This window comes from Grus americana, chromosome 19 (assembly GCF_028858705.1).
Source record: "Grus americana isolate bGruAme1 chromosome 19, bGruAme1.mat, whole genome shotgun sequence".
Lineage (NCBI taxonomy): Eukaryota > Metazoa > Chordata > Aves > Gruiformes > Gruidae > Grus > Grus americana.
This window is the reverse complement of record NC_072870.1, coordinates 3,447,970-3,474,438: the sequence shown is the minus strand read 5'-3', so window position 1 is coordinate 3,474,438 and position 26,469 is coordinate 3,447,970. Positions and strand designations below refer to the sequence as shown.

Below are 26,469 nucleotides of genomic sequence, written 5' to 3'. Positions count from 1 at the left end.
ATAGGAGACGCTTCGTGCGGTGAAAATCACCGGGGTTACGTTTGTAAAGTACAGCGGAGCTGCAGGAAAAAATGAAATAAATCACTCAATTCAGTGTAGAACCAGGTAGGAAGCAACAGAAGCAGCAGATGCAGGATGTCCTCGGTCCCGCCTGGGGATTTGGCTGTTCCCATCTCACGCTCCCACTAAACACGCGTCTCCCGCTCTGCCCTGGGTTTGGCCTGGGTAATGCCCAAAAAAAGGGGATATTGCCTTTGTACCAATGGCAAGGGCGGCCTGAAGGAGCGACGGGCACAGGGAGAGCTGGTGAGAAGTTCAGCCCAGTTTCGTGGGTCCCGGGCGAGTCCGTGGTTCCCTGTGGGAAACCGGGGTCTGGGGTTTGTGCTAAGTGAGGCTTGCGTACGCAGCGAGGTGAAAGCGGTGGGGAGGATGGCAGCGGAGGCCCTTCTTCAAGCTCCGCCATGGCAGTGCCGAAACACCAGCCCAGCTCAATAAATAAGATACTGCTGCTTCTGGTTGTGGCACGGGGCTGGAAGTTGCTGTAAGGCTTGAAAAGATGAGCAAGAAGGAGAGAGGACTAAAGTCAACGCCGAGAGCTTACAGCACCCGTCTTTGCCGTGAGCCGAGCCCCAGCCCGGCAGGCGATGCCGGGGCTGCGCCGTGCGAGCCGCTGGCTCGCGTAAACTCCCCTCGGTCTCCTAATTGAACCTGTTTATAATTTAAGGGATATAATAACGCAGTTTTCTGCTTGGAAATTTCCTTTGGGGGGTTGTCGTCATTTTGTTGTTTTATTTTATTTTTTTACTGTTTTGTTTGCTCTGAACACTTTGGAAATGGTGACGCAGCGCTCAGGACTGGAGGATGTTTATTTTGGGGAGAGATGCTGCCCCGCGGCAGCGCTCGGGGGGGGGGGGGTGGAGAGGGGATGCAGGGTCGGGGGGGGGACGACACCGCTGCCGTTCCTGCAGGGGTTCGGGAGCCTCCCCGTGTGCCTGGCTTTTCCTTTGCTGCAGCCCAGGTGATTCACAAGTGAAACTCCCCTGGGGCCAAATTTCTAATCTTTCCCAGGATTATGAAGGGAGGCGAGGAAGGAGGTGTCGTAAGAGCCAAGCAGGCGACGGCCCATGCGGGCTGCCTGCCCGTGGCCCGTGCCGGCTGTGGCACAGCACCCCGTCCCAGTGCTCTTTGTCCCGTCCCTGCAAGACTCATTCGGGTGGGAGAAATAATTAAATAATAATAAAATTAAATCATGAAAAAAAAATTAATATTTTTTTTAATATTAAAAAAATAAACCCAACATGTCAATGTTTGCTTTGGCCCCGTGACAGCGGCGGGACAGTCCCTGAGTCACCCTGCACCCCTGGGGACAGGACTGGGCATGCAGAGGTGGGACGGGGCTGGGGCCGGAGCTGAGCCCCCGCTGCGGGCCGGGAGGGGGAAATCAACCCCTTGGTGGGTGCCCGGGGTGGGATTTCAGCAGGACGGGTGCGCGGAGCCCCGGGAAGGGGTAGCAGGACGTTCTGCACCCATCCTACCCGCCTGGCTCCCTGCTCTAACTGCTATAAGAATGGTTTACCCCAGTTTTCCTAAAGATTACTTTCCCTTTGATTAGACAAACAACTTCAAGCCGTACGTCTTAATTTGATTTGAATAAGCCTAGTGCTTGCCGTGAAGTTTTTTTCCTCCCCTTTTATTCCCTTCTTTTCTAAATCCACTGTCACTGCTCTTCGTGACCGTAAATGATTAAGAGCTTTACAGGAATATTGTGTCCCCCCATCCCTTAAAGTCCCGTTGTATTACTTGGGTTATATTTTTATTATTGTGGTGGTGGTGGTGTTGAGTGATTCTCGCTCTTCCTTATTACACCATCAGCCAGGTGAAAGGGATTAGTTTTGTCCTGGTCTCCTGCAGAGCAGGGAGTGGGTAGAGAGGGGGTGCGGGGACGCTGCCCCGCTTCCCACTGACGTTATCCTGGGCTTTCCCTTTGCTCGCCGTCTGGGGCCGGATCCAGCTCATGGCTTTGCTTTCTGCAGCCGAGGGAGGAGCGTCTCTTCCCCATCAGCGCCGTTTCCCGTGGGAGGCCGTGGCGGAGCAGGTCGGTGCAGCTTGAGCTGTCCGAGGGGCTGTGACCAGTGCCACCGAGGCAGGGACAAGCTCTTCAGAACGCTGCTGGAAGGCAACGAGAACATCCATGTCGTAGTAGTCATATTTAATAATAATTAGGGCACTCAGAAATCGGAACGAGCATCAAAATAAGGCTTTTTTCCAAGTGAGTGCTTGGGGGTGGGTTGAGAAGCGAGTGATGCTCCCTGGACCGAGTCCTCTCCTGATGGCAGCCCCCAGGCGATGGCTGGTCCCCAGCGCAGCGTCGGGGCTGCCCGGTGTCCTGCGGCCGGGAGAGCGGCTCAGGGCCGGCACGGGCACTGCCGTCACCTCGCTGCTCCCTGCCAGCTGCACAGGGCAGCTCCTATTAACCCAGCATCGATTAAAAGAAGGAAAGCTGAGTTCCCCGCACCAGGAGGGCTGCACGCAAGGAGCTGCTCAGGAGCTTGCACGTGAAACGGTCCCTCGTCCGTCCGACTGTCCGTCCACCCGTGCACACGCAAACGGCAGGGCCGGAGCAAGGCGTACCGTTGCCTGGCGTTGCTGCAGCCCTGCGTGGTGGTGCAGCTGGAGGTGCCAGGCAGAGCCCTGTCCCCAGCGCGGGGACGCCCGGGGGGCTGTGCCGGAGGGCAGTAGTTCCCAGCCTGCAGGACCGTGCCTTCAATTTCCTGCTTTATTTTCCAAGCTGACACCCAGTTTGGGGGGGGGGGGGGGGTTGCCCCCCAAGATCATCCTGGGGGAGAAGAGTCGTCCGTCAGCTTCATTAAGAAGCATCAGCTGGGTGTAAGAGGATTTGGCTGGGTGCTGTCAGCGTGGCACGGCAGAAGCGCTGGCACGGCTACGGCTCTGCCGTCCAAAAGCACCGGTGAGGCCTCAGCGCCGCGCGCCTGCTCTCACCGGCCGGCCCGGGGGTCTTGCCAAGAGCAATTTCTGAAATTCAGTCGTTATTGTTTAACGGGGAATTGTCTCCACCCTCGTTAGCTTGTTGCGTGCCCACGTAACAGCGAGGTTTTGCAGGGTCTCAGGGGGGGTTCGTCAGCCCCCTGCCCTGCGCATGCTCGGGCACCTGCAGAGACGCAGCACGGGGAGACTTGTTATTTTGGGCCAAAATCCACCATTTCCCCGGTGGCGTGGGGCAGTGCGGCCCCGCTTTGCGTACAAATTCCTGCTGCTTGGACATGGGTGCGAACCGGGGCAGGAAGGTGAATTTGGGTTTTTGCTGTTGGCTTTTAACCCTTGTTTTCAGCAGGGCCGAGTGGCGGCGGTTATCGGCTGAGCCGCAAATCGAGTTACGCGCAGGCAGCTTCATTCGTATTCCCCGGCTCCTGCCCGTCTCGCCTTGTTAGAAATTCTCCAGCCTCTTTTATCCGCTTGCGGCTGCGAGCGCATGATTTACGAGCCGGTTCGAGTGGCTCCCGAGCATTGCCGGCTAATTTGCCACCCTTTGCTTGCAGGATTAAAGCCGGGCGGTGCGACGCTGCCCTGCGGATGGAGGGGCGATAGCTGGGAGGGGCCCAGCTGGGTGCTGGGGGGGTGATGCTGTACGGGGTGTGGGTGCCCCGGCATTGAAGCGGGGTGATTTATGCAGGGCGAGCCCCTGCCTCAGTTTCCCCCGCAGCATCGGCATCGCCACGGGTCACGGCGAGACGCGCGCATCGGGGTGTGGAGACCTGGCGCAGTCGCTGCACGTGTGGCCGGGCCCTGGCATTTTCCCCCCTTTTTTCCCCGTTTTGCAGTGTGGGATGGAGTTCCCGGGGCTGAGCCCCTTCTTGGCCGCAGGGTCCCAACATGTCACCCGGTCCTGCCCCCGCCGGCACGGTCCCCCAGGCGCGGCGAGGTGGATTATTGGATGACAGAGCCCCTCGCCACGAGCTGCCTCTGTCCCTCGGGGTGCAGGCAGAGCACCCTGCGGCTTTGGCCCGTTTCAGGGACACCTTTGGGTGCTGGGCTCTCCCCTTGCCCAGGTGTAGGGAGGGGGGCACAGTGTCCTCACGGGGACGTGCGCATCACCCCCTGCTCTCTGCTGCCCGCGGAGCTCGGGCACGGGAGCGCTTCTCATCTGCTCCGGCGTCACGTCCTCTGGGTCGGCGCGGCCGCAGGCTGCTCACCCGGGGTGTCCCACCGCACGGTCGGTCTGGCACGCCCTGCGCGGTGGTGGCATCTCCCCGAGGCTGAGTCCCGAGGGCGGAGGTGACCTTGCTGCTGCTGGGACACACAGCATCGGTCCAGGGCTTTGGTTATGGCTTGGCAGCGTCCGTAATTATCTGACTTTAGCAGAGGAGACCTGGGGAATGCAGGGCTTGGGCTGGCCTCTCTCCGTGCCTCAGTTTCCCCTGTGTATCCATGCTGGCGCTGGTGTTGGGGCTGCGCTGCTCTCCAGCAGTAACAGCAACACGTATACCATTTTTTTTTTTTTTCTATTTTCAGGTGAATATGGCCCTGGCAGGGAAGCCTTTAGATGTGACTCTCAGCACCTCCAGAGCTGACCAGTGGAATATGGTTTTTCCCCAGAAAGACGAAATCATCACCAGCTTAGTGTCTGCCTTAGACTCCATGGTAAGAGGCCGGTGGTGTCCCCGTCCCCCTCCCTCGTTTCGCCTCCCGTTAGCGGGGCTGGCTGGGAGCAGGGCTGAAGCAGGAGGGCTGTCGAGCTCGTCCTGCTCCCCTCCGCTGCCGGAAAGCCCAGGGAGCTGCCGGAGCTGGGAAATAAAAGTCCTCTCCTGCCCTGACAGCCGTAAGGATCATAAAGTCAGCCCAAGTTAATCTCAGATGTGTACTGTTTGTCCATTAATATTTATGTGGGTATCAACTGAATGTAGGGTGGTTGGGTGTATTTTTTTTTTCTTGATGTTTTACCAATGTTACCGTGAGCTTTTACACAACAGGAGAACAATGGCTTTTATCTCTGAGAACAAAGAAAATAACTTTCATATCTTTTGACGTAGAATTCCCGGTGGAAACCTTGCCTAAGTCAGCCGTGCTTACATAAACAAGATAACTGTCTGGATTAAGTCTCGTGGACCAGAGCTAATCTTATTTTTAACTGTGAATGTGATCAAGAAGGGAAAGTGGGTGTGTAGTAACAAATGTCTAATGCAATGCGACGTGCTTAATAGCCCTCCCTTTTTAAAGCCGAGTTGTATTTAATGTATTTACCTTGGATGCGTCGTCTTCTCTACCCAGGTAGGGTGTTTGGTTCGCTAATACTAATTTCCTTCTTTTTAACCATCACCGTCCCACTAAGGAGCAGGTTCCCCAGAGCTGACGCACCCCGAGCAGCTTTGATGATTTATATACGTGCCATCCCATACAGCAAATCGTGCTATCATAGTTTGACTTCTTCATGAATATACATTATTCCGCAGTCCTCGTTATGTGCTGACACCAGGGCCAGGAGGCCAGGCTGCTCCTGAAATTCAGCCTTTATCCCAGCGCTTCACCGGGGCCGGGCTCCGCAACCCACTGAAGCCTGGCTGCCTGCGTGCGTGAAAAATAAACCACGGGACCACGTGCACGTCGCCAAGTGGGCTTAGGGTTTGGATTTGGTCTGCCTCCAAATCTGATGTCTCTTAGATTTTATAGTTATTTTTTGAGCGTTGGGCTTTTTGAGCAAAACACTTCTATTGACTGCTGGGTTTTTGAAAGGAGGTTTCTTAAAAATAGCTATTTTGGGGGATGGGATTCAATACCTCCTTCTTGAAGAAGGTGAGCAGGAGGTAGAATGACCCTATGTAGAGACTGGTTTAAGCCCACGCAAATCCAACTCGCTGTAAATCCACGTGGGGAGCTGAAGGTAGCTCGGGGGGGTTTGGTCCACGGGCAGCTGCTTTCCTGCTCCCTCCCCGGCCGCCAGCATCCTCCGGCCCCTCCGCAGTGCCGGGGACGGGCGATGTGTCTAACCAGGGCTGCCGATGGGAAAATCCCCCGTTGTACCCATTTAAATCATGACCTGGGGATAGCGTCTTCATAGCGTCGGTGCTGTAGCTATGGGAATATGACTCAAGCTGCCGGCACTGCGTAACTATTACAATATAAAAAATAATAATAAAACTGCATATACACGTGTATTATGTAGAGCAGGAAGCGCACGTTACATAAAATGGATTAATGGAGGAAGTCTTCCATCTCTTTAATGTTTTGCATAACTGTACAAGAAGAATCGTTCGACTAATCCAGACTTTGACCATATTAGTGTTCTGCAGCTGCAGAAGATTCCCGTGCTCCTTATTTCATTAGAGCTCGTGGAAAAATCTAAATTGTTGGGTTTTCTTTTTTTTTTTTTTTACAGGAATGTTTTCTTTTTTTTTTTTTTTCTTTTACAGGAATGTTTTCTTTTAAAGAAATACTAGAAAATGTTTACTTTTGGGATAGGAAAAAGTGAAGTGAAACGATGGGTAAATAGTTCTTGTTTTCCAGGAAAGCATAGCTCAGCTGGATACCTTTCTGGAGCTGTAAAGTTGCTGAAGTGTTTAGGAGATGTCATAAAACCCATGAAATTCTGACCCAAACCAGAACATTGCTTTTGATTGGGGAAACTTTTGATGGGAAGAAAAAAAAAAAATCCCCCTGGAAAATGGCAGGGGGTGCCAAGCGGGGATGCTCCCACGGCTGCTCTGACCCGGTGCCTCCCCGCAGTGCTCGGCGCTCTCCAAGCTGAACGCGGAGGTGGCCTGCATCGCCGTCCACGAGGAGAGCGCCTTCGTGGTGGGCACCGAGAAGGGACGGGTCTTCCTTAGCGCCCGCAAGGAGCTGCAAGCCGACTTCCAGAAGTTTTGCAGTGAGTATCCTCGCCGGCGCGGTCTTCTCCCGTGCCGCGGTTGGTGCTCCGGTTGTGCCGGCTGGGACCCTGCTGTGCACGGAGGGGTTGTGGTTTCGGTGGGGGCACCGTGGTGTGGTCTGTCCGTGGGGCTGAGCGGTGTTTAAAGTGATGGAGAAAGCGGGTGGGAGCCATGGCTGGAGCCTGTCCCCTCCCAGGAAGGGCACCGTGCGCCCCGGCTCTCCTCCGAAAGCACCGCTGGGGTAGCACGGGGCTGAACGGCTGCTCTGCGCCCCCAGCGCCGTCGGGCTGCGGCAGCACTGCCGCTGTGCTGGTGCACCGGAGTGGCTGTTGAGGTCTTAGCAGAAATAGTTTGTCCTAGTGATCCCCCAGAGCAGAGAGGCTTTCTTGGGCTTTTTTCCTGGTTTTGGAAAAACAGGGATGGATGTGGGAGCTGAGAGTGTTGGTTGTGGAGCTGCTTGTTTTTGAGGGGCTAACAGTGGTGGAAAGACGACTCGAGCAAGAGCCATAATCCCCCCGGTCTCAGATCGGGGTCACCAGGTATCGCAGGGACGTGTGTGACCGGCGGCAGCGCTGTGTGCGGTGAGGCCAGCACCCAGCCCTCTCAGCTGGCTCCCGAAAACAGCCTGGGAGCTGAGAGGAAAGCAGGAGCCATGCTGTACACAGGGACCTGCGTTTCTTGGCTGGCATCATCCCCAGAACGCCAACGGCTGCTTTCCCCCCTCCGTGCAGGAGCCAGGACGGGATCTGCCTTTGGTGGTGCAGCGGACCCTAGGCCCGGATCTGCTGGCACATGCTGCCCACAGTGGGATGTCAGTGGAGAGGAACGACCCGGGTGTGTGTGCACGTGCGTGGTGTTGACGGGCACCGTATTAGCGCTGCAAAGCTGCCAGGGTCGCTGTCTGCTCGGGTTATTCGCTGCACGTGCGCGGGGTGAGCCGGCACAGCTTTGCGGGAGCGGCTCCCTGCCAAAGCTCCGCTCTGCCCCTCCGTCCTGCCCGCCGTGGGCAGCTGCCTGCCGCCTCCGCCACGCCACACGCACCCAGGAGAGCTGCCGTTAGTTATCCCCCACTTTGGCGCGTTGTGTTTTGCAGGACAGGAGGCGTTTTGGGGACGTTTCCTGCGTTCACGGGCGGCTCTGCCTCCCCTTCCCACCGCCCACGAGAGGCAGGGAGGTACCCGAGCGGTGAACGGCAGCGGGGTGGCCAACGCGAGGGAGCTCCATCTGATACACCAAACGCCAGCTGTGTCTCCCTAGAACTCGCTATATTTGATGACCTTCTGCAAATCTCACTTTTAGAAATGTATATACATCTACCCTGGCTGGTGACCTGCCGCCGTGCTGATTACATCCTGATGCCCCTCTCCTTTGGTTTCACTTACACCTTTGTCAAAATGAAATGGTTACGTCTGGTTGAAAGCACAAAATCTTGACGATGGGGTTCAGGCGAAGCGGCTGATGCTGGAGACAGAGTGAAACGTGATAACTCTGTCTTGAATTATAAATGGCCCAGGCTCAACTCCGCTCTATAAAGCTCTTACAACTGGCACGCAGTGGAAAGCATCCCTGGAAGTGCCTCTGATTTATGGTCTAGCTGCCCCCTTAGAAAGGATCCGAAGTAATCTGAAGCAGACATCGCTGGGAGATGTAAGAAGCCTCTTATCTCTCTGGGCGCGCAGACCTCGCTGGAACGGCCCCCTTTATCTGAACCTCTGGCTCAGCCTTTCCTGGCGCACGGGGGGAACTTGACGGTGATCAGGATTAATGTCGACAGAGGGGAGTTATCGCCCAGCCGAGAGGGAGAGTCAGTCGCAGGGGGTGGATGAGGATGAATTTCACCACTTTGGTAAAACACCCCAAAAAAAGTTTTCCAGGGCCCATTTCCCCACGCTGCGAGAGGGATACGGAGCTTGCCGGGGGTTGTGCGGTGTTGGGTGACCGTCCCCTTTCAGGGTGGTTCTCAGCCCCATCCCAGTGATGTCCCAGCCGCGGGCTGTTTCCACAGGAGGGATCCACAGACTCCTCCCTTGCGCCCAGGCAGCATCCAGGGCCGATCACCAGCAGGAGCCTGTTGAGGGTGATGAAGGAATTAGTCCTCCGCCACCAAAAATCCCTTGTGAATCACTTTGGATAGAACGGCAATAATGCACTTGTAGTGTTTAATTTTCTGAGTGTTTAGAGATGCAAGGAAGTCATTGCTGAAGATATGCTTTATTTGAGGTTTAATGGGGGAAATTAGCAGGAAATAGCTGGTATTACCGAGCTACGTGACGCTGAAGGGTAAAAAAGCCTCCAAGAAAGGCGGATTTTCTTTTCCTGAGAGATTGAAGGCTAAGCAGATTGAAACCAGAGAAAAGCAACGCGCTGCCCAATTAATCACAACAGTTTCAGTGAAGCTGAGCGGGTAAAACCGGGGAAGGGGGGGGCACGCACGGGGTGAGCATGTCCCCGGCTGGCAGGGACTGACCCTGCTCCCGGCAGCGCTCTTGGCACCGCCACCCCTGCTGGCACCTTCCCCTGCACGCCGGGAGCTGCTGGGCACCGTGGCCCCGTCTGAGCCAGGGTGTGGGGCGGGTGGGAGACCCGGGGCACCCCTCTGCCCAGCCAGAGGACTTTGCTGACGCCGTGGGGGCGGCAAGGGACCCAGCGACCACAGGACCCCCGTCTTGCGTGGGGTTTGGCAGGCAGGGATGTGTTCAGCCCTGGCTGAAGTTGGCATAACCGAGCCAATGGGTTCGATCGCTTCGCAGGTGCTCGAAAGCGCGCGTGGCGTCGCCCGTGAACCCTCTTCTCACTGCAACGTCTCCCGTTTTCTCCTCTCCCCTCCCTGCAGGAGTCCAGCAGAGGAAGGAGCAGGATGCAGAGGCGCAGAAGAAGGCAAAGGAGTGCGGGCGAAGCGTGCTCAGGGTCTCCCCGGACCAGGGATCAGACGTGTACCTCCTCAGGAAGATGGTAGAGGAAGTGTTTGATGTGCTTTATAGTAAGAACCTTCACGCTTCCATTTGGGGATTTGGATTGCCCCCAGGGCTTGCTGAGCTGCCCAGCACCGCTGCCGGATGCGGCTTTCAGCCCCAGCCTGGTCCCCGGCAAGGGAGCAGGCACCTGGCAGGGGCGGCACGGCGGGACGTGCTCCTGCATAGGGTTAGCGGTGTGTTGAGATGGGACCCGGCCACTGCTGCTTCGCTTTCCAGTGCCTCAAACTGGGCAAAAAAAATCCCCGTGCTGGGGGGAGCATTGTCTGTCCCCCCGGCCAGGGGAAGCCTCTGCCATGCCCCGACTGTGATTTTCAAGTGTACCTTTATCCCCGACGCTGTGTCTACAGCTCCTCTTTCACAAGCGCTGTGTCGGGGCTCTGCAGAGACTCTCTCACCCTTTTCCCTGGCAAGTCTATTTAAAAGGAAAAAAGATGATTTTGCGAGCAGGCGGCCCCGCAGCCCCAGCTCCGAGAGACGAGCTGGTGCCATTCCAGCACATGCATCATCCCCGGCAATAAAGCTTCTGCAATTAAAATGTAGATGACCATATGGCTGTTGATATGTAACCCGGTGGGTTGCAGAGCTCCCTCTGGGCCCAATCTGCGGAGGCTCGAGCGGCGGCAGCGCCTGCTTCTCGCTCAGGAGGTCCCCGCTGGAGCCCCCGCAGAGCGGCTGGAGGTGGCGGTCGTGCTCCCGGCTCATCCCCCGGCAGCACCTACGGGGCCGTGCTGCTCCGGGTAGGAAAAGCGAGGTTGGCTTGGGAAAATGGGGTGGCGAGCCCCAATATTCCCTACCGGGGCTGCGCGGGTCTCCCTGAGCCCAGAGCGCAGGCGTGGTCCCTGTTTGTGTGCTGGGTTTGGGAATGGGCGCTCCCACATGATGGGAAGGGGGATATCGGGTGCTCCCACCAACCGCCCTAGGCTTGTGTGCAGGATTTGCTGCTGGCTGTCGTTCAGCACTCACCTCACCAGCGCCTGCCACAGGCTTCGCAGACAGAAAGGGGAGATAGCATCCCTTCCCCCGGGGATGGACAGTCACTGAGGTTTTCTGAAACCACTTAAAGGACTTGGAGGTGATATTCCCATTAACGGGGTTAATCAAATCCTCTCGCTGCCTTCAAAAGGCTGAGCCCAAGCAGGAAGGAAGGGGCAACGCAGAAGAGCCAAGGAATGGGGTGGGGAGGGTGTTTCAGCACTGGTTGGATCCCCGCTCCAAGCTGCAGGTCTCGTTGTCCTGCTGCCGGGAGAGCACCGTGCTTTGCCTCTTGGGAACACGGGAATTATTCGTGTATGACATATCGTGAATATATAATTGCGTAAAAAAGCTTGATCGAGGTGCATCAGCGTGGGGTGTATGAACCAGGTGGCCCATCTGTCGGGATGAGTTTGTGATGCTCTTCACCTTGTCGAGGTGTGCGGGGACAAGCTGGCCGGGTCCCCAGCCCAGGGTGGCCAGCATTGCCATGGCAGGAGGAGGCTGGACATCCTTGGGCTGGTGGTTTTGGCCCTGGCTTTGGGCGTAGTTCTGGCTTTGGGTGTGATTCTGCCTTTGCTGCTAATTCAGTAGGATCAGCTGTTTCCATCCCTGAGCTGCTGGATGGGGAAACCTGCCAGGCAGATGCTCCCCTCCCAGCGTGCCCACCGGGAAGAGCCGCTCCTGGTCGAGTGGGGAGAAATACCGCAGGAGATAGTAGGTGCCCCAGGGTAATTCTGTTTCCAACACCAAGAGGACTGTCAGAAATTAACAGTTATCTTTCATATTTTTATTTTTTTTTATCCTTTTGGTTTCCTCCCATCAACAGGGATTGGAAACAAAAAGTCTTAGAAAATGCTCAGTCAAAAAGATCGCGTATTCCCTCCAGAGCCGGTTAATCTTCACACCAACAGGATGACTGATTACCGCCGGCTTCTATTAAACAGGCATTAATGATGATTATTGTCTCTCTTTAGCTAAACCGTGAGCCTCTGCACGGCAGCGCGAGGCTTGGTGAAGGTCACTTTGACAGTAACGCATTCCCCATAAAAATACGTTCGGGGAGCTGTTGAGCGTTGGGTTGATAAGGAGCCGCCGTGGGCATTGGGAGCTTCTCCCCATCACGGCGAGAGGTGATGGAGGGAGTGGAAAGCTGCTAGAGCTGTTGCATCGGGGCAGGGAAACCATCAGTACCCTCTGGGCTTGCAGAAAATGTTCTTGCAGTGTTGTGGTTCAAAGGTTCATTTTGAAACTTCTGTTTCTGGCTTAATTAAAACATTATCCATCCCGCCTATAAGGAGCCTTGATGGCTCGTGCAAGTCGCACGTCGTTAGTTGTCACGCGTTGCTTCAAAGCACATGTTGAAGAAATCACTTTTAATAAGGACTTGCTGACAGTGCCACAAGATTTCCAGGGTTTCTGTAAGATCTTTTGGTGGGTTTTGTTGTTTGGTTTTTTTTCAAAGAAGAGAGAAAAAAGAAGATATTCTAAAGAAAAGCAACAATATAAAATCCCACAGCTATTTAAAGGTCCCATAATCTCCTCTGCCTGCCCCTCAGCCTGGAGACAAAGGCGCAGACACCTTGCCATGTGGCCAGATGTTCTGCATCTGGACACTGCATTGCCAGACAGGTCACATTCCTGCACGGCTGTTTCTTCTGCTTTGTGCTTTCAGCACCAGGTTTATTGGTTGCAGTGACTTGGGTTGGTTTCCAAAGTAATTTTTCCGCAGAGAGCAGCGCAAGGATTTGGTCATTCCATGAAACCATTCAGAAGGGGCTGATTTTCTGATGGTGTCTTGCCTAGAGAGGACCGTAAGATGCCCCAGTTTGGGCACGTGGGCTCTTAGGCTGGTTTAGAAAATCTCTGTATAGCTGCGATGCTCACTGGTCATCTGCTGCTGCCGGGGAAGGGAAAGCAGTTTGCTCCCGACTCCTTGGCGAGATTTTGGTGTCAGAGGTACAACGGAGCCAACCCCACGCGGCAGGGACACAGGGGGACTCTGTGCCCGTCATCAGGGGAGATTTCTGGGCTGCTGGAGGCGATCGTGCAGTCAAACGTATTGGTGTTCGTGCTGCCTGCAAACGGTGGGCTGGAGGGAGACTGCTGGGGGTGTTTTTTTCTTGTCTCTCAAAGTGCATCGAGACTGCCTGATGGCACCAGCAATCAAAGTACTTCCCATTCTTCCAGGAGGTAAAATAAGAAAACTGACTGAAAATAAAGTTCCCAGAATATCTTAGTAGACATGAGATAAAAATCAGCACAAGCCCTTCAGCCTCCTTTGTCAGCTCTCGGCTCCCTCCCGGCTTGCCGGTGGCCACATCCCACGCTGGCTCACGTGCGGGTGCTCGCAGGGGTGGGCTTGTGCCAAGTGACCCCAACCGCGGATTTTACTGCGCAACCCGAAAGATGAGACATCTTATTGGCTTTTGTGAGCTTTTTATTAATTAGCGCTTTAGAAAGGGCTTGGAGGGCCTTGCACGCTAAGTGCAGAGGTAGGAAGAGGTTTTCTTCTCATAACGTTTCCGTCGGGATCTCTTGCTCTTATATTTACTTCTCCAGCCCGGCTCGGCCGCGGCCAGGGGCACGGAGTGTCTGTTGGTGTGTAACTCTGCCCCCTCCCCAGGTGAAGCCGTGGGGAAGAGCAGCGTGGTCCCTTTGCCATACGAGAGGTTCCTGAAAGAGCCGGGCTCGTTGGCAGTTGCCGGCTTGCCCGAGGGGATCAGCTTCAAGAAACCCATGGAATACGATGTGAAGTCCCTGATGGCCATCTTAGAACACAGCCACAGCATCCGCTTCAGGCTAAAAAGGTAATTTTAGGGATCCCCGAAGGGGCGGGAGGGCAGCGAGCCCTCGGGATGGTGGCTCTTCTAACACCGATGGTGGCAGAGATTTTGTGTGGAGCAGACAGGAGGGTCCCTCCCATGTCCTGGCTTCTCCCCCAGACCCAGAAACCTGGGTCCAGCCGTGCCAAACCCAGCCTTGCGCATAGGTTCATCGATGTCGGGTGGCTCGAGACCGTTTCAGACTCGTTCCTATAATAAGCGCGTGTAAACGCGCACATTAACAGCATCGCTTTATGTGTCTCTGCCAAAATTTCCGCTGCGGTAAGCTAAGTGCTTTTCTGTCTCCAGAGGGGCTTCCAGTGTAAATGCTGCAAGCTTCTTCCCAGGCTGAAATGGGGATTTTAACGCCAGACGAGGAGGGAGGCGGGGGACCACGGCGGGGCGAACTCCCCATTTTGGCCACATTTTCGCAAGGGGCTCAGCGGTTTTGGGTGCGTTTCTTCTGCGTTTGCCTGGCTGGCGGCACCTCGGATCCATTCAGAGAAATGCTGAGCGCTACCAAATACCTCCTCTGAAGGCTCGGCACTTCTGGAAAATCAGGCTGAGACAGCTAAAAGTAGGGCATGCAGAATTCGAGCCGTCTGTGAGCTCGCGGCCGCCTGTCTCATGTGAAGCATGTGGGTTTCTGAAGCTCATCCTTGGGCTGACTGAGGTCCCTGTTGGATGTGCCGTGGGTCCTGGGGGCTGGGACAGGCGATGGAGTCAAGTGGTTACGGTCACACGAGATGTTTTATTCCTTAAAAACGCTGGGCTGTGGAGCTAGGGTGGCTTTGCCCTAGCTGATATTAATGCCTTGAACTACCGTAAGACCAACCTGCTTCACTTAAAGAAGAATAAAATGGTGCAGGTGCCTGAAGAAGCTGGAAGAGGTTGGGTAATGGCTATACTTTCTGAAAGGAAGAGCCTGGCAGCCAGTGGTGCAGCGTGTCCCACCCTCCCGGGCACAGCTCTCCTTCCCCCTCCGCGTCCTTGCTTGTCCCGGCTTAGCAGTGCCACGGACCCAAAGGAACCTGGGTTTTTTTCCTTCTCTTCTCCCTTCCTTCCCCTCAGGCCGGCGGACGAGCCCAGCCGAGAGCCAAACCCCAGCATTGAGTTGACTTGTACCTCCCTCGCCCCCAAGGGCGGCCGCGACTCTGGTGCCAACGGCCTCATGGCCAAACCCGCCGGCCAGGACACCCCCTCCGCCGTCGCCGTCACCAACTTCTTATACGGTGTCTCACTGCCGACCCAGATCGCCGTCGACCTAAAGCAAGAGGTGTCCTCCGGCCTGCCCGGGCCGAACGCGGGCGGCGAGGCGCTGCTGCCCAGGCCTGCGGGAGAGCTGAAGGTGCCTTCCTCACAGGAGTACAGCGACTGCTGTGGTAATAGCCTGGAGTTTGCTCTCAGACGAGGGCCTGGTGCGAAGCCCCGTCCCCCAGCGCTGACAGGGGACAGGCCCGGGTGTTTTGGCGGTCCTCGGATGAAAATCGGTGCAAAGCTTGGTCCGTATGGAGATGAGCGGATTCCCCCCTGCCATGCCGCACCGCCCCAGCCCTCCCCTGGGTGCCTGCGAGGTGCCGATGGGGCACACCTCCGTTTTTTGTCCTGAAATGCCGGGTGCTGCGCCATGAGGCTGGAGGGGGACTTGTGGGGGGACGGTGGGGGCTCAGTCTGGCCAGGACCCTGCTGGGTTGCCACAGGCCAGGGTGCACGGAGGAGAGCCGGGGGGGGGTGGGGGGGTGGGTCGGCATTGCTGGTGGGGGACAGCACCCGGGGGCTTGTTCAGGTGCCCGGAGCATCGGTCAGGCTCTCATCAGCCCTTTCTCCTTGTTTCCCCTCTTGTCCAGGACAGAAATCGTCGGTCTCTGGAGGTCCCCTCATCCAGAACGTGCACTCGTCCAAGCGCATCCTCTTCTCCATCGTCCATGACAAGACAGGTCTGTGTCCCGCTCTGGCGTTGGAGGCGGCCAGCAGCCACCTCTTAGGGAGAGGTTTCCCCCCGGCCCTGTCTCTCCCAGCCATCCCTGTGCTCTGCGAGGACCTGGCAGTGCCGGGGGATTTTTTCCCTGTACTTGCCATAACATCTCAGCGTCACAGCTTCATCCCCGCTCAGCCCGTCCCTGCCATCTCCACGACGCTCGGTCCTTGAGCGCTGGTGGCCGGCTGGGAAATCCCATCCCCGCGTGGGGAACCGAGGCATGGCTTTGGGTGAGGCCATTTGCCTGAGCTGCGAACAGCAAATCCCCCCTGAAAGCTTGGTGTTATTTCTAAATAGCTGAAACCCACTAACCCTGGCGTGATTCTGCGGCGGTGCCCGCGGGGATCAGTAACAGGGGGGAAGACTGCTGTTTCCCTACCCCCACCCCACCCAAGGGAAATGCAACCTAAAAATGCTGACGTGTTTACATCAAAACCCTCGCCCGCCTGCATTAAAAACAAGAAAAAAAAAAATATATGGGTGGGAAAGTTGGGAAAGAGAAGGAGATGAAAAAGCTCCTCTGTGAAATGGCCGTGCCTTTCAAAGGTTTGTTTCAGGTTGAGTTTGCTCCATCCCAGAGGGTCTTTCATTTCAGGGTTGAGAAGTTTTATGGGGTCATTTCTTAGGAATCTGCTTTGCACATGCATGGCTGCAGAGGAGGTTGCTTGGGGCTGGGGCTGGGGAAGCCCAGACTTTATCTGCCAGCCTGGCACAATCCGCTCAGGAAGAGAGAAATCATTATTTTTAAAGCAGCAAAGTCTTGTTCCTGCTTCCCAGCGCTTCGCGCGAGAAAAGTGCATCTGCTGTGTACAAACCATATGGAAGTTCCTTATTTCTTATATTTTGTTTTGATAGATAAGTGGGACAGTTTTATAAAAGAAACTGAAGATATCAACACCCTTAGGGAGTGCGTGCAAATTCTGTTTAACAGCAGATATGGTGAGTAGGAGTTAATATCCCATTATGCATCTGCAGCGCTTGTGGTTTGCATATCATTATATAGCAATCATTTTTGTTCCCTAACACAGCAGCAGAAGCCATATGCTAGAGCTCCCTTCTCTTCCTAACACGTTTAGCCCAGCAGCTCCCAGTCTCTGGGTGTCTGCTGAAGGTTATGTCAATATTTCCATTTGGAGCCCCCCCCACCGTCGAGGAATTTAGAACTGGGCTGTAAAACAGCCCCGGTTTGAAGTGTGGCGTGCCGGGTCAGAGCGCCTGGGCACCGCCGGGCGAGGGGGAGCAGTGGCGTGTGGCTGTTTTAAATTCACATGGCAGGGAAAAAGAAGGTTGTCGTTATTGCAGCTGCTTTTTTTCCACCTGCACGGCTCAGAGGTGCCGTTGGTGTTCCCCTTGCCACGGGCAGTGCTTTCGGGTTAGTTCCCAGGTGTTTGGGCAGCTGTAAGCTCAGGAAATCCCTCGGGAATGGGCTGGAGGTTGTTGTCCGTACCGTCCTCATCAGGCTGTGTAATTCATGAGTTATAGATGGGCTATAGATACGTGCTATGTCACTGTGAGTTATAGATGGGCTATAGGTGAGCTCTGTGACTTATAATCTATATATGTGCTATGCAACTCGTGTTATTTAGCTCAGGGACCTGCTGCAGCCTCGGCGAGGTTGGGGACGGCACGTGGGCCAGCTCACCCCTGGTTTGAGCAGCGCCGGGCACATCTGGGGGGTTTGGAGGACACTTAGCTGTGTTTGCTGCTGCATCGTCTCCCCGTTGTCCCATCTCCCATGGGCGAGCTGCTCCCAGAGCTCACCTTTGGGACAAGCAAAGCAAAAGAGGGCAGGAGGCACTCACTCTGCTTGAGTTCAAGCCTTTACCCCTTCATTTTATCATCCGTAAAAGGAAAAGCACGTATTTAAGTGAAAACCATGTGTTCATCTTTCAGCCGAAGCCTTGGGGTTAGACCACATGGTCCCCGTCCCGTACCGGAAGATTGCCTGCGACCCCGAGGCGGTGGAAATCATCGGCATCCCGGACAAAATACCCTTCAAAAGACCTTGCACTTACGGCGTCCCCAAACTCAAGCGGATACTGGAGGAGAGGCACAACATCCATTTTGTCATCAAAAGGTGGGTGGTGAGGAAGGCAGGGGAGAGTGCCTGGTCTCGAAGGGGCTCAGGGATTTAAGCTGTGTTCCCTCCATACTCACAGGATTTGTTTTGATGCCCAAAACTCATTTTACCCTTTTTTATGGCAAAGAGCTAAATGACTCTTTCCCCCACCAAAACCCCTCTGTTTTCCATCTCTCTCTCCCTCTTCATGAGGATGTGGCAGGGCTGGCCGTACCACGGTCACCCTCGAGCCCCACCACCCTGTTGTAAGTCCGTGCGGACATTGCCAGTGCCACCCTAAGCATTTTGGGGGGTAACGAGACCCTCCGATCGCGGCACGCATCTCTCCAACGGCATTTGGCGGATGGGAGCGGCGCCTCTGGGCGGGAGGAGGAACATCCATATTCACCATGCACAGGGGTTCCCCTCCACCTTGTTTTGCGGTGATCACTTACGGATGTCCTATATATATATATACATGATGATGAGGATGTATCACCTACGGGCAGGGCGTTGTGTCTTGGTGTCTGCGTTTGCACTGGAGTGGGAGGAGTGGATGCTTTCCCAGCTCTCTCTGCACCGTGCAACCCCTCTTTCCTTCTCTGTCAGGAAAATCTGCTTTATAATATATTTATTTATTCAGTCCCTGCCTGTGCAGCATTTGTGTTGTTCCCCTGCTAGAGGTGTGAAACTATGGTGCAGAAAAACCCTGGCTAAGGCTCCCAAGGGTGCTAAAATCACGGACATCAACAGGACTCGGGCATCTTAAAAGGAATTAGCTTTCCAGATGTCAGCCGGTGGAGGAGCCGCTTTGTCCTTCACAGCTCGGGCTGCACCGAGCTGGATCGGGCCCTGGGACGTGCCCCTGAACACACTTTGCTCCCATGAGCAAAGTTGTAGGTGGCACCAAATATGATATTCAGGAGACAAGTGACATCTGGTTGATGGTCTACGTTGTGAAGTGAAAGTCCAGCAACAGCTACTTCGGTCCCATGGTCTCTTTTGGTAGAGCCAGCCTATAGCAGCCTCGTTTAATAAGTTAATTAAATTAAGAGAATGGCTTATAAGCAGATTTAAAGGTGCTTTAGTTAAAAAGCATATGCTGTAAGATTGCTTGGTTGCACAACAGGCTAAAAGGCTTTTTTTTTTTTTTTAGCTGAAAAATTCATTCCCTTTTTTTAGAGAATGAATAAAATTACTATTTTGACTTGGTTTAATGCAGTTCATTAATAAAACCTGAAATTCAGTTATTAGAGGCACGTATTTCTAATCCCTTTTTTTTCCTTTCCTCCCAGGATGTTTGACGAGAGAATTTTTACAGGTACGTTCTTCACGTCCTTTGATTTATTGCCCACAAAATTGAAAGATTATCCAGAGAAGCAGAGTTGAAATAATGTCACCTGTAAGCAGCAAAAGTGCAGGACGCCTGCAATTATGCTCAGCGAGAAGCCTGGTCTGTGCCTTACACCCGGGCGCGATGAGATTGCCTTCGCCTCAATCGGTGCAAGTACTGTGCGCCTCTTAAATAGCGTTTTGAAGGTTTAAGCAAGAAATCCGCGGTGCGTGAGGCTGGGCTGGCTCCCTGCGCCGGGCTGAGCTGCAGCTACAGGCAGCGCATGGCATGTTTCTGTGCTTTCAGGAGGAAGGAAAATCACTGCTGGGTTCCTCACTGGTAAATTATTCTCTTTTTTTTTTTTTTTTTTTGGCTGGGAAGTACTAGCATCATCCAGTTGCTGACTGTTTTAAAAAAAGAAACAACAAAAATCCATTTTGTCAGTGACAAAACCCTGAGAAGGGGTTTCTTCGGCTGGCTTTGCCTTGTGTTTTTACTCCTTTTGGTTTGAGCTGGAGAAGCCAGGCTAAGTGCTTCTTGGCAAATAAAATGAGACAGGTACCGGTGCGGTCCGACCCGACCCTTGCTCCAGCAGCTGCACCCATCCCACCGCCCTGATACCCGCCTGAACTATGGCACTGCACCCCGATTTATCACCGCCCAGCCCCGCTCCCGGATTGCCTGGGCTCGGCTTGCAAGTAAAGACGTGTTTTTGGGGTTGTTGTTTGGTTTTGTTTTTTTCCCAAGCTGCCAACCCTGCACGCTACCGGCTTTCCCAACACCACCTTCTCCTGTGACACCTTCACCGGCCAAATTAACCCCTGTGGCCCCACGACAGCCCCAGGCCCAAGGGTGCTCCCTGGGGATGACGACACCAGAGCCACCCAAAAGGGACCTCTAGCAGAGCCCTGGAGGGGGTTCCACCTCCATGGGGGGAGTTTCTCTGTCTCCAGCTCCATTAGTGACTTTTTTTCTCAAGAAAAGGATTTTTTAAGCTCTAACCCACCCCCAAGGGACAGAGCACCGAGCTGTGTCTTGGGATGCTTGGATTTTCTTTGCAAATCCACCGTGGTTGCGCAGTATCGGGGGGAGGCATCGCATACGTCCGTACATCAGCTCAAGAGCTGCTGATGGAAAGCACCGCGCTACGAGCCCGGGGGTTACATGGCAGGGTGGTGCAGGTGGAAATTAGGAGATGAGGAAGCAAACCCAGCAGGGCCAGGGTGGATGGCAGTTTCCCCCTCCCTGCCTGGTCCCTGCAGGGCAACCAGAAGCAAAACACATTAAACCTGGCTTTTTGTGATTCGTGTCAGCACATCTGACAGTGCAAAAAAAAAACCCCAACCATCTGCTGAGTCAGGAGGTGCCATTTTTGCAAAGACACTATTTTCTGAGCAGAGCTGTATTTTAAGTTGCCAACTGCGAAGTATCCCAAAGCTTCCCTGTACAGTTTTGCTCACCCTTTAATTAAAATACCCACCACTGCTAGGAAACCTATTTTTGCTGCTCCCCTGGGTAGCAGCTTCAGGCAGGCTTTGCTGCTGCAAGAACAAGATTTGGTCCATAGAAAGCACAAATTAAAAGGAGCCTTTTGCACTGTCAGTAGATAAATAGCGTCTTTAAGGTTCTATATTGCTGCTGGTCCCACTGCCAGAGCCCTGCCCTTCCTTGCAGGCTGGAGCCAAAAGGAAAAAGATGTCATGTTCCCACGAACGGGACATGTTTTGGAAGGGTGGGGATGTCACGATGGCACTTTGAGACCAGTGAAGGGCCTTTGGCAGCAGCTATTGAACAAGACATCTACATCGTTTCTGCAGCCTCGCGGCATAATTTCATTCCCTCCTTCCCCCAGCACTAATCCTTCAGCTCTTCGCTCACCTTCCCTGCCCGATTTTCATTTCCTACCCTGCCTTCAGATCACTCTTTTCATTTCCAAGGTCATTGCTGAGGCTTCATTTCAGCTCCTTTCAGGTTGCTGAGGAACAGGGAAGGGAGAGAGGAGGTTTTTCATGGTGACAGGATGCTTTTGTTCCCCTCTGTGTCACTGCAGCAGAGATTTCTCCCACTGCATGCGGGGCTTGGAGCTGCGGGACGGGGCTGCCTGCGACACGGCTGCTCTAGGCTTTGCTGAGCTCCTGTCCCCTCCCTCGGACGGGGCTCTGCCCGCTTCGGGGCTTGCTCCTGCGGCACTGGTCCATGGCCCCGGCCATGCCTGGGATTCCCGACCCCAGTGCCCACCTCTTGGCACCCTGTCTTAGCAGCCAGCCCTTTCCAGAGACGCTCCATCCCCAGCAGGGCTTCCCAGCGCACACTTAGTTACGTAGAGGTTTAAGCAAAAGTCTTGCTAGTATTCTAGTGTGTAAACCCAATGAAATCTGCACCCTTCTCTTTGCAAGCAGGTGACTCTTGAAAACCTGTCCCCTACCCCGACCTCAGCTCTGGGACTAGAGGGGGAACAAATGGAGGAGGAAAAGCTGCGTTATTGGCATCTCTGGTTGCTAATCCTGGTTTTGCTTTTCCTTCCAAACCTGCCCTGTGCATCCGCCACCAGGAAGCAAATTTACCAAAGATCCAACCAAGCTGGAGCCCTCCAGCCCCCCCGGGGAGATCTCCCCCGAGCCGCACCGCGGGGCCGTGCTGGACCTGGTGGGGACCTCGCAGGCCAACAGCAGGTAAGTGGCACTCCTGTTCCCTGGCCACTGCAAAGTGACATCCCTCCCAGAGCTATTCCGGGGACATTAACGTGCCCAGCAGGTTATCGCTGTGCTGCTGGAAGGGCGTTGCTTTCCTGCCTGCCTGAACACCCGCTGCGATGGTACAGCTAGCTGACGCAGGAGGAGACTGAGCACCCACATCCTTTTGCGAGCCAAAATAGCGAAGTTTGCAATCATTGATTTTGTACAAAAATGATGAAATTGGGGCCGTGCCCTGGCAGGCTGGGATTATCTGCAGGAGCGATCTCCATTGTTAAAGCACGGCCTAAGGATTCACCCTCAGCAGGCACCATAACACAACATCCTGCTAATTAAGCGTTACTTGTTTATAAAGCTCACGGGGAGACTAATAGCGGATTAACAGATGTTTTAATAAAGGTGGGGTTATGGAGTTCAGCAGGGCCCGAGGCTTTTTATGAGAGTTACCTGGTTCTGGTACAACCATGCCACGAGCTAGACTGGTCTGTAACGTGCTGGCAGGGCCTGTGGAGCGTATAGCACTGCCTTCCAACCCGCGCTGGGAGATCCAGAAGGTATTTTCCTTTGCGCAGCCCCAGTTTCCTTCATCACTCAAAATAAAAGAAGCAGGGCAGGACCATAACTGGTGCTCACAGGCAGGGCTGTGCTGCAGGGAAAGGAGCCTTCTCCCAGCCTTGCCCCGCACAGACGGCTCGGTCATGGACAGGTTTACAAGCAGCAAAAACACCCCCCCCTTTGCTGGGATGTCCGTCTGCACACCCATGCAGGAGGCTGCCGGCTGCAGGGGGGCTCAGGATCAGGGCTGTAGGAGTGAGTGCTCCTCAGCCTCTCCTGCGCAAAGTCTCGCCGCCCGATGCTGACACCTCCACCAGCCGGGACGGGGGACCGTGCTATGGGGTCGGTGACACCTGCAAGCCGGGATGGGGAGATGGGGTAACTTGTCCCCATCTGCTCCATGGCACGTGTTGGGTTCTCCTGCCTCCTTGGCTCTTTGTTGGCATGAACCTGCAACAGCCCGGACTCTCCTCCTGGTTCTCTCCAGGGCTGTTTCAGGTTTGTCCCCTTGGACGTGGCTGCCGTGCTCGCCCTGTGTGGGGGAACATGCCGCCAAGGCAGCGTTAGAGCAGGCAGCGAGCAAGCCCAGCGGTGCACCAAGCACTGAAATCTTGCAGCTTAAGAGGGCAGAGAGCTCTCGAGCTGCCCAGTCCACAGGGCTGGCATTCCTCACCCAGCCCGCGGGGTATCTCCAGCTTCAAAGGAGGGCTTGGGGGTCGTTGGGGTTGGGATGGCTCTTGCACAACCTTGCTGCCCCACTGCTGTGGGACACCGCCGTGTCCCCTCCCAGGCTTTGTTTTGCTAAATGGAACAAACCAAATTCTTCTCATCTTCTCCTCTGCCAGGGATAGGGTGCCGGGAGCACCCATGGGTGTCACTCGTGCCCCATGCTATGCCACGGTGACATTTCCTGCACTTTGCAGAGGCTGACCCCGCTTCCTTGTACCGTTGGCTGCGAGTGCAATACAAGCCGTGCCACGGTGGAGATGTGACACAAGGCAGAGTCAACCATGGGCACGGGGAGCGGGTTACGATGAGCAGGTGGTTGGGCTGGCTTGCCTGGACCAGGTCTCTGGGTGACGTTGATTTGCTCTGTGCATTGATGTTGTACATGTGTTGAAATGGTCGGTGCTCAGCGTGCAGGTGGCACCCTCAAAGGACAGCAACCCCCAATGCTCTGCTGGTGAGGCAGAGCCGTGGCAGCATGGCTGCTCGCCCACTCTGCCGGAGGGAGGCTGGCGGCGGCGGCTGCCTTTGGGGGTCCGTGCCGGAGTGGCACTGGCTGAGTCGCTCCAGCGCCTTTCATCAGCAGTGAGCTCAGTGCGCCGGGTGAGTCGGCCCTGCCCAACCATTTAAAATGGGCTGGAGGAATCGTACCCCACAAGCGCCTGTTTCTCCCCACAACGATGAAGGGACTCTGGGTGAGAGCCTTGGCCAGAGACGTCTGCGGTGGGAACTCAGCTGGGCTGGGTGCAGGCCTGAGGTGCTTCGCTGGTGTTATGGGGAATTAAACTGGAATCTCCAGGATCCCCAGCTAGGGTTTAGCCACAAAACCATTTCTCAGCCAGCTCTCAATTGCTCTCCACACCTTGCTGAATCGCTCCAGGTCTGGAGACGTTTAGACTTGGGGAGCAGCAGAGCATCCGTTGCATGCTGGATGCCAGGGGAAACGGCGATGCTTCAAATATCGCTGGCCTCTAAGCACGCTGCGGGGCTGAAACCTGGCCTGGGGCTTCTCGTTTTCCCATTCATTTGTTAACATTTGCAATTAGGACACTTTTAATTTTTGCCACAGAAGGTCCCACTGTGCAGTTAAATTGGTGTGACTGGAAACAAGGGGGTGGAAGGATGGGATATTAGGGATGCCGAGCTGGTTTCTGCAAAGCAATAGGTACTAAACCAGCCCCTGCGTGTCTGTGGGGGTGTGCCGGCAGGGTGGCGGCTGAGGTTTGCTGCTGCAGAGCTCTGAGGGCAGCCGGAGGCTCATGGTCTCCATACAGCCCTCGCTGATGCTGCACCATCCCTGTCTCACCTGCTGCACTCCAGCTGTGGGCCAGGTGGGGATTGCATGGTGCAGTAAAACTCCTTTAGAGGACCCTATGGGGGGAAAAATAGGGGGGGTTAGGGGTGGTTTGTACCCAGCTGGATTTGGATCGCCCTCCCCATGGTGGTGCCGTGATGTGGACCACACTGGGCTGGGCTGGCCGCCTTCCGCTGGTGTGAATCTGGCACAACCTGAAGATCATCCTGGGGTCCCTTTCAAATATATCCTGCCTGTGTGTGTGTATATATATATATATATATATATATATATGCCTTGTTCCTAATTTATGCTCTGTGTGTGTGTATGGAATCGGGCCACAGAGCCCCAGGTTCACGTGCACCTCTGGTTACAAAGGGAATGGTGAACTGCAGTGGTGGTGCGCAGGGGTAAACTTAACTTTCCCCAAATCTCCCAATGCATTGGCAACACCTATCTACAGGAAAAAAATACGTGGCTATTCAAATCCCACTTTGTTCTTCCTGCAAATGAGGAACCTCTGTTCCTTGGTGGGAGCAGAGCATTTCCATAGCAGCGGTCCGCCCGGGCCAGAGTCCAGTTCCAGGGAAAGGGCAGTGCTGGGTGCTCCAGGGAGAAGGGCCAGATACCATGGGGAGTAACGCACTCCCCAGGGAAACCCCCCTCCCAAATTTCCCTAGGGAAAGGTTGGCTTTGACCTGAAGTGGGAGAGTTGAAAACCCTTCCCAAGGCTCCTAGGTCATATATACAGTACTTTCTAGACCAGAGATCCCTTTTCCCCATACCACGTTTAGGTAGAACATTTCAAGAGCACTCCTGGCTTCCTTCACGTTGCCCGTAGTTTGTTCTGCTGGCGCTGCTGAGTGGATTTAAGCGAGTGAGAAGTGCTTTTGAACGTCCCCCCTGAGCCAACAGGGATGTGGTGCTGGCTCAGAAGGGTTTTCCTTCCTCCTGAAGGACCAGCATTGTGGAGGAGTGCGTTTTCCAGTGCTGTTTCTTAGATCATTTATTGCCAAAGCGCTGTGGTTGCTCTTGTTTAAAAAAGAGAGAGAAAGCAAACGCGTCGTGAGAATGCAAAGTAATCTCATTTGGATGCTGAACACCTTGTGTAAATTCCTGAGCATGTGAAGTTAACTGTAGATGCGAGTTTGGGATAGCGCCCAGTTTTCAGGGGAGGAAAGCTTTGGGCAGAATAAATATTTACCAAATCAATTGACTTTTTTTCCTTTCTCCCTATTTGCTTTAGCTCCATGAGTAACCACATTGTAATGATGCTTTATGCACTGCTCTCTGCCGCAAAGGGATGGAGTCAACCAGATTTTGAGCTTAAAACCTCTCTTGCTTTCAGGAGCTCTCTGCTGCGGTTACATCCGTTGGTGTCTGGAGGCAGGGCTGCGATGGGCGGTGGTGCAGGACCGGGGAGGGTTTGGGAGCAGGGCTTGCTTGCAGAGAAACCTGCGGGTCGTGGTTTTCCCTTGCAGCCACGGATGTTGCGCCGCTGCTGGGACCCATGGGTGCAGTGTTCCCGGGGACCCCTCCACAGCCCTTGCCTGGCATCGCCGGGGGCTGCGGGGTTTCTCCCTCCTGCCAGGATCAGTCCTAGGCACACCACTGGTTTTTAAGCTTTCCTTTTGGTTACTTCTTGACCACCTCTCTTGTCTGCCTTTCCCTTCCAGGTCCGAGAAGTGTAGCGTTTCTGAAAGCTGTGAACCAGGTGAGGAATAATTTGTTTTCTCTTGCAAAATAGTGATATTGTGGGGGGCACTAGAGAAAGCTGCCTGCAAAGTCACTTGGACGTGTGGCACCAGTTACCTGGTTGCTCCATGGGGCAGTTCTCTCAGGATTTTATCCCTGTTTGACAGATGCAGAGATGAAGGGTCTTACTCCGTGACCCTCCGGTTGGGTCCCAAAAGTGCATAAATTGAAATAACAAGATTCAAGCACATGCTTAAATGCAATGCTAAGGGAAGTCTTCAGCCTTGGAGTTCCCTTCTCCCTAAAAGCCTCCACGATCAGGTCACCAAGAAATCAGTGGTGTTGGTGCTCTGAGCACCACAAATCAGAAGGAAACGCTTTTCCCTAGGCTTAGGTGCTTGGACCCATTGAATCACCACCAAATAGGTGAAGCCATGCCGAGCCTCGCTGTTCTGCCTGCCCAAGCTGCAAGCCGTGACTCAG

The 26,469-nt window shown here is 54.7% G+C and overlaps 1 protein-coding gene across 5 annotated transcripts in view; it reads left to right on the top strand.

The window, feature by feature from the left end:
- Positions 1-26,469, top strand: part of GTF2IRD1 (GTF2I repeat domain containing 1) — a 67,497-nt gene that overhangs the window by 18,594 nt on the left and 22,434 nt on the right. For 4 of the 5 annotated variants that reach the window (XM_054847814.1, XM_054847815.1, XM_054847817.1 and 1 more), the window contains exons 2-12: positions 4,531-4,659; positions 6,739-6,880; positions 9,715-9,861; positions 13,455-13,638; positions 14,725-15,035; positions 15,501-15,590; positions 16,487-16,570; positions 17,525-17,708; positions 18,986-19,011; positions 21,575-21,695; positions 25,968-26,005. In XM_054847814.1, the coding sequence (XP_054703789.1) occupies positions 4,537-4,659; positions 6,739-6,880; positions 9,715-9,861; positions 13,455-13,638; positions 14,725-15,035; positions 15,501-15,590; positions 16,487-16,570; positions 17,525-17,708; positions 18,986-19,011; positions 21,575-21,695; positions 25,968-26,005 (1,450 nt within the window). In that variant the 5' untranslated portion in view covers positions 4,531-4,536. Of the gene's footprint in view, positions 1-2,250; positions 2,270-4,530; positions 4,660-6,738; positions 6,881-9,714; positions 9,862-13,454; positions 13,639-14,724; positions 15,036-15,500; positions 15,591-16,486; positions 16,571-17,524; positions 17,709-18,985; positions 19,012-21,574; positions 21,696-25,967; positions 26,006-26,469 lie in introns of those variants that run through there. The other variant, XM_054847816.1, reaches the window with a different exon arrangement.